General features: G+C 47.8%; 1 protein-coding gene across 1 annotated transcript; it reads left to right on the plus strand.

The window, feature by feature from the left end:
* Window positions 1–4,637: 4,637 nt before the first annotated feature.
* On the plus strand, window positions 4,638–6,827 carry LOC134805842 (uncharacterized). The gene has a single exon (XM_063779045.1). The coding sequence runs from the start codon at window positions 4,638–4,640 to the stop codon at window positions 6,825–6,827; it is 2,190 nt and encodes a 729-aa protein (XP_063635115.1).
* Window positions 6,828–7,491: the final 664 nt, after the last annotated feature.

A 7,491-nucleotide genomic window follows, 5' to 3' on the forward strand; every position in this document is an offset into this window, starting at 1 on the left:
CATTAATACGACACATAAAATCAAGCTAAATAAAGATTGTTTGCATTATACCTATATAAATATTAAATAAATAAATAAAAATATTAAGGACATTAAATTTTTACACAAATTGACTAAGCCCCACGGTAAGCTCAAGAAAGCTTGTGTTGTGGGTACTCAGACAACGATATATATAATATAATATAATTAATAACATTTAATTTATTAACATTTTTTTTTATTGATTTCAGAAAAAATTGTAAACAAGTAACATGCGTTTAAATTTTTTCTTCTGCCACCCCGGCGGTGAGAGGAACTTTCGGGGGAGGTGTAATATGGCGATTGTCCACTTTTAGTGTTTAGCAGTAACACTTTGGTTTACTGCGACATAAACGCGTATTGCTTGTGTCAGCGCAACCTAACGTGTATATATAGGCAGGCATTTAGAGAATATACGTTCTTATACTATCACAGCTAAGGTGTTTGACTTCTACTCCCATCACCCGCTCGAAACCATAAACAACATAACAAGATTCTCTTGTTATTTGAATGATATCACCGCAAATATGTAACAATTACAAATCATATACGATAGTTTACATTATTTTGCTTTCATAAGTAGTGTTGGCGACTGGCTGGCGCGCGACCTCTTTGGAATATATACTATTTTCCTATTATCATTTGATTCGATATTATGTCAAAGCAGTCTGCCTGTCACCGCCTAACTATTAAGATCTTGTGCTCTGTTTTAAATAAATTATTTATAATATTTGTTTAATATCTGCGTGTTTGCATTATATCTTCGATTCATCATACAGTCCACCCCATTAGCTATCATTTTGGTCCATTCTCGCCGTAATTTTACCATTCCATCGAAATTCAGTTGTCAATTTTTTTTTCACGTAAGTCATTGTAAATTTTCATTTCATTGTAAAACATTGTTTACATAATTTACGTACATTTTTCATCATGGTGGAAACACGTAGTAAGACAAAGGCAGACCCGACGGCTACGGAATCCGAACGGGTGCAGCGCGAACGGCGTGATCGTTCACCGCGCGGCGCCCGGCCGGGTTTAGCCACGAATAACGAAGGTGCTTCGGCATTGCCTGGTAGTTCGCACATACAAACGACGGGCGACATTCCAACCAGCGCGGCACATCCTAAGCCCGCTGCCGAACGCCCAAATGCTCGAACTAGCTCGCTCACGCTCGCACAAGGCGATGTCAAAGCACCAACTGAAAGCGCTTCTAGTGTTCACAGTAAGCAATCGCATACCGTGCGCACACACTCAACGCGTTCTTCGGCGACCGTTCGCGCACAGAAGCTAGCTCTTGAAGCGGACCTAATGCGGCGTCAGGTGGAGCGCGAGCGCGAACTCGCTCGACAACAGGCGGACCGTGATCGAGAGCAGGCGGAGCGCGAGTTTGAACTCGCGCGTCAGCAAGCCGTGCTCGCCCGTCAACAGGCCGAGGCGGAGCGCGAACTCGCTCGTCAACAAGAGGATCGCGAGCGCAAGCTCGCAAATCTTGAGTTCGAGGCGGAACAGACGGAGCTGCAAGCAAGAATCGCCGCTATGGAAGCTTCAGATAAGTCTGCCAAATCTCGTAGTTTGTATTTTTCTGATCGCAACGCCGAAAGGCGCACTGCGACTTGGGTATCCGAACAGAATGCTAACATGACTACAGCAACTCATAGAAATATGCCTGGTGGGGCACCGATTGTCACCTCGAGCAACGCTCGAGGACCTAGTTTACAACCGGCCGCCACCGCCAACTCGGTATCTTTCAACGTGCCTATTGTCAACCAAGCAACCCTCTCGAAACCCACTCAAGCGCCCTTGGCATATAACTACGACACAGTGGCACCACGACTACCAGTATCATCTGAACATTCCTCCTCAGACCCTATTACAAAACTTACCCAAGCTATAAACTCTCTTTCAAACAGGCCAAAGAAGCCCGAGCTAATTACGTTTTCGGGTGAGACTTCACAATGGATGGCTTTTAAAAGTAGTTATGAAAGAACAAAATGGAATTTTTCAGCCGCAGAAAACTTAGACCGCTTGAACCACGCAGTCCGCGGACAAGCGTACCAGTCCGTCGCGTCGCTCATGTGGACCTGCGGCTCGCCCGACGACATCGTGAAGGCCCTGGAGCAGACGTACGCCCGTCCGGAACTTCTGGTCGCCCGCGAGGTTGCCGCGCTCCGCAACAGTCCAAAGCTAAGTTCTCCTCAAGACTTAAATGGTTTAGCAAATAAATTTTGGTAAAATTAAGTGAGCACACTAGATCTCGCTTTACAGACTACGCATCGGCTCATGCGCCAGAGCAACAAAATGTAACAAAACTTGAATGGTTGTCACAATTTCTTTTAACCGAGGCTGACAAACAGTTAAAATATAATTTTATTGCTGACAGTACGATTAAGGCGCCAACGACACCAATGCATTCAAATGTACCACGCACTAATGCTCCGAAATTCCCGTTAAAAAAGGAAACAATACACGCTACGGTATCTAGCGGGAATACATCTGAGCATTGCGCATATTGTGAACAAGGATCTCATAAGATAAAAACATGTAAGAGTTTTTTAAAGCTAACATTTGACGACAGATGGCGCTGGGTCCGAGAAACTAAAGTATGTTACCGTTGTCTCAAGTCTAACCCGCACAAGTGGAACAATTGCCGCGCGAAACGTTGCGGTGTCGATGGATGCCCCAGACGTCATAACGCGCTACTCCATGGCACAGGCCCAGGGACAGCCGACGGCAATCCCGACGCAGCTCTAAGCGGACAGAGCATCTGTCTTCAGACTTCCACTGTCAACCCTACATGTCCTGTCAATATAAATACTACTCAACAACATAACGAAATCGAACCTTCCGACAAAATCGCGAATACTACTGATTGTTCAATGAATGCAACAGGATCCTGCCCATCGACTTCACGCCCACATCCCCGAGGCCTGCTGAAAGTGGTTCCGGTCATAGTCGAGGGTCCTGACGGCGCGTTCGAGACAACAGCGATGCTAGACGACGGCAGCGTGTCATCTCTCATTGACGCCGAAGTGGCAAAACGCATCGGCGCGAAGCCAACCCGCTCGGAGCGTCTTCGCATTGAAGGTGTTTGTAATATGACAGCGGAACTTGACGTAAGTTATGTTGATTTTTACGTACGTGGTCGCGACCGACCCGATCGTTACCTGATAGAGCACGCGCGAGCCGTGGAACCCTTAGGGCTTCGCGCACGATATCCAGACACGATTAATATCACGGATTACGATCATCTGTCAGGTCTAGCAAACGAACTTTCACATGACATTGCTTACCCCACCGTCCTAATCGGCGCGCCTGACTGGTATATATCCATAAGTCGCGAAGTGCGGTGCGTAAAAAAGAACGACCCTGTTGCCTCCAAAACCTTGTTAGGCTGGGTACTCCATGGCGCACACTCTTTGTCGTCGAAGCCATTTGAATTTGTCAATCACGTCACGGAAGATCTGGATACACTTATAAAATGCCAATACGACATCGACGCCTTGGGTATCACAAAAAAGGTCCCACGTCAAAACAGCGAGGATCAACGGGCTGTAGACATCATAGAATCATCCGCTAACCAACTTGACAACGGCCATTTTGAAGTCGGCCTGCCTTGGAAGGAGGAGCTACCGAAAATTATACCAGATAGCTACCCACAGGCACTCTCACGCTTCAAGGCCCTCGAGCGACAGATGTCAAAGGACCCAGCGTTTGCCGCATCCTTTCAACAATTCATAGACGACATAATCAGCAAGAACTATGCCGAAGAGTGTGATTCGAAGACTTACCACCATCGACCAGCACCAAATGCCTCTTGCGTCAACCCAGATGGCTCCATTCGCTGGTACCTGCCTATCTTTGGCGTCTATCATCCTCAGAAGAAGAAGCTGAGAGCAGTCCATGACGCGGCTGCCACAACAAAAGGCGTAAGCCTCAACAGTCTGCTTCTGCAAGGTCCTGACCTATTGTCGCCCCTACTTGACATCCTGTTCCGTTTCAGAGAAGGTGCGGTAGCCTTGAATGGCGATATCAAGGAGATGTTTCCCCAGATTAAGATTGCCGCAAGGGACAGGGATGCTCAACGTTTTCTCTGGTGTGACAAGAACGGCGACCTCAAGGAATACCGCATGTCGTCGCCGTAAAAAACAAAAACGCGAAGATGCACGAAGTTGACTATGCCGCTGCCTGCAAAGCAATCATTGACGACCACTATATGGACGACTACCTTGGGAGCCACACAAATGTTGCCGCCGCAGCTCAACTTGCCGCCGACGTTGTCACAGTGCACAAGAATTGTGGTTTCGAGATGCGAGCGTGGACGTCTAACCATCCAGAGGCACTCTCTCTTGTCCCGAAGGAACTTCGTAGCGACGCAACTTCTGACGTTTACCTGCCTCCCAGTAGTGACGTCGGCGTCTTGGGTGTTAAATGGAACCCACGTCAAGACTTCTTAGGGTTTCGTGCCGTACCCCAGATACCGACCAGCACTTTGACAAAACGCATTCTTTTATCGAACGTCATGAAAGTTTATGACCCCCTTGGTTTTTTGATGCCGGTCGTCATCTGTCATTCAAAGATTATGGCGGGCAGGCGTTGGCTGGGACACAGACTTACCTGAAATGTACGTAAGCGAATCTAAAGACTGGTTTGCACAGCTGCAGATTGCAGCCAATATAAAAATCCCTCGCTGGTACATGGTCAGGTCAGACGTGTCCGACGTCCAGCTGCACGTAATCGCCGACGGTGGCGAACAAGCCTACGCCTGCGTCGCCTATTGGCGTTTCACTTACAGTGATGACTCTGTATCGACAGCCCTCATCGGTAGTAAGGCACGAGTCTGTCCCCTGAAACCGGTTTCCATCCCAAGATTAGAATTACAAGCCGCGCTTATCGCGTCGCGTTTTGCGCAGACAATTCTGCAAGCTCACCGCTTTGAGCCCTCCGCAACCATTTTCTGGACTGACTCAACCACCGTCCTAAAGTGGATCCGGAGTGACGCTCGCGCGTTTAAACCTTTCGTGGGACACAGGTTGGGAGAGATATTGGAAACCACCAATCCATCCGATTGGAGGTGGATCCCTACCTCTCTCAACGTCGCTGACGATGCGACAAAACCAAAACGAACCGACTTTACCGCAACTCATCGGTGGTTCACCGGTCCACAGTTCTTTGTTGAACAGTCTTGCACTTGGCCGACCGAGCGCGTCACCGACGAGGGAGAGATCTCATCAGACCCTGAGTTAAAATCGAATCTGATGGTTCTGCTCCTCGATACCCCACTCTCGAATTCGTTACCTGATCCAACGCGTTTTAGCTCCTGGATACGTTTACTACGTGCCACCGCCCGTTTTCTCCAGGGCGCACGCCTATTCCGGCTTAAACTGTCTCGGCCAATAGATCCAAATTCCAAACTCTACATTGACAACACCACGTCTCCCCACCAGCTTCACGCGTCAGACATGATAGAAGCGGAGAAGATGTTGGTCCGTCAAGCACAAACAGAGAGTTTCCCTGAGGAATTATCGAACTTACGATCTTCGAAGCCAGTGCCCAAGAATAGTCGTATTAAGAAATTGGCGCCTACACTTGATGGAGAAGGCCTAATGCGACAAAACACGCGCATAAGTTCCGCACCAGGAGTGAACGACGAGATGAAATCACCCATGATTCTCGACGGCCGCCACTACATCTCACGACTCTTGATCCTACACGAACATATCAAAGCTGCGCATCAGTTTAATGAGCTCGTCCTAAATGAACTTCGGCAAAGATATTCGATCTTGAGAGCCAGAGGAACCATCCGTAGCGTAGCAAGCGCCTGCTTGAAGTGTAAGAGATGGAACACGAAACCTATCCAACCTCAGACTGGCAACTTACCACCAGAACGTCTTGATCACCACAAAAGACCATTCACCCACGTAGGCCTTGATTACTTTGGCCCGATCCTAGTAACGCTATATCGACGGAGCGAGAAACGATACATCGCCTTATATACGTGCCTCACAACCAGAGCGCTTCACCTCGAAATCGTGAACTCACTCACTGCAGATAGTGCTATAATGAGCCTCAGACGCTTCATTGCTCGCCGAGGATCGCCGACCACCATATTTTCCGATAACGGGACTAACTTTGTTGGCTCTTCCCGCGAACTGCGCTCCCTACATGACAACTCGGTCGTAGAGTACGCCACTAATCACAAAATCGACTGGCGCTTCATCCCACCAGCATCCCCGTTCATGGGCGGCGCCTGGGAGCGGCTTGTGCGGACAGTGAAAGCAGCCCTCAGATCTTGCCTAGCAAATCAACCACTGAAGGAAGAAGTCTTGTCAACACTCCTACTCGAGGCTGAATCGATAGTGAATTCCAGGCCACTCACATACGTCCCGTCTTCCCTAGATGCACCAGAGGCGCTAACACCATTCCATTTTATCCTCGGCTCCTCATCAGTCGTTCCATGGACCACGTCGCTGACAGACGCAGACCTATCCCGACGATGTGACTGGCGGAGAACCCTCCGCCTAGCAGATCAGTTCTGGGCACGATGGCTACGCGAGTACTTACCGACGCTTCGAACGAGGGGACCCAACAACAACGCGTTAAATCTTAGCGAGGGTGATGTGGTGTTGATCGCCGATCCTACCCTTCCTCGTGGTTTGTGGCCACTAGGAAGGGTAGCAAAGGTCTACCTAGGACCCGACGGAGCGGTCCGCGTGGCAGACGTCCACACCAGAGGGGGCATGCTGCGCAGACCGGCCCGGAAACTTATCCTGATGGAGGCCGCGCCTCAGCCAGTAGCCACCAGTGGTTAGTGTTCCACTGGGGGTCCGGTATGTTGGCGACTGGCTGGCGCGCGACCTCTTTGGAATATATACTATTTTCCTATTATCATTTGATTCGATATTATGTCAAAGCAGTCTGCCTGTCACCGCCTAACTATTAAGATCTTGTGCTCTGTTTTAAATAAATTATTTATAATATTTGTTTAATATCTGCGTGTTTGCATTATATCTTCGATTCATCATACAGTCCACCCCATTAGCTATCAAGTAGGTAGTAGTTATTAATTTTTTAAAGCGTTTTTTTAATAAAAAGACACTTCGTGACAGTTCAAAAGTTTTAAAACATGTAAATCGGTTGAAGCCAAAACGATAGGATAGGGGACGGATCAAGGCAGTTTTTATATTTGTTTGGTTAACTACCTAATAGACGTTTCAAGTACCTGAAAATGTAAAAAAAAACATTGTTTACATTTATTTAACTACCTAAACAACAACACTTTAGACATATCACGCGTTATACGCGTGTTTTCTTTTTACTTATCACATGAGATATATTTCTCGAGTTCTCGAAGCATTGAGTGTTTTTTACCCGTCTCGACTTAGGACAAATTTCTCGTGTTTTCTCGCCTCGAGAATTCTCGAGCAGAAACCCTATTGTTAACTTTAACAACCCTGAAGTATTGATCGTAACGTA

This window comes from Cydia splendana, unplaced genomic scaffold (assembly GCF_910591565.1).
Source record: "Cydia splendana unplaced genomic scaffold, ilCydSple1.2 scaffold_69_ctg1, whole genome shotgun sequence".
Taxonomy (NCBI): Eukaryota; Metazoa; Arthropoda; class Insecta; order Lepidoptera; family Tortricidae; genus Cydia; species Cydia splendana.

Coding starts and splice junctions, on each gene's coding strand:
- LOC134805842 (XM_063779045.1), top strand. CDS start 4,638: ATGTACGTAAGCGAATCTAAAGACTGGTTTGCACAGCTGCAGATTGCA.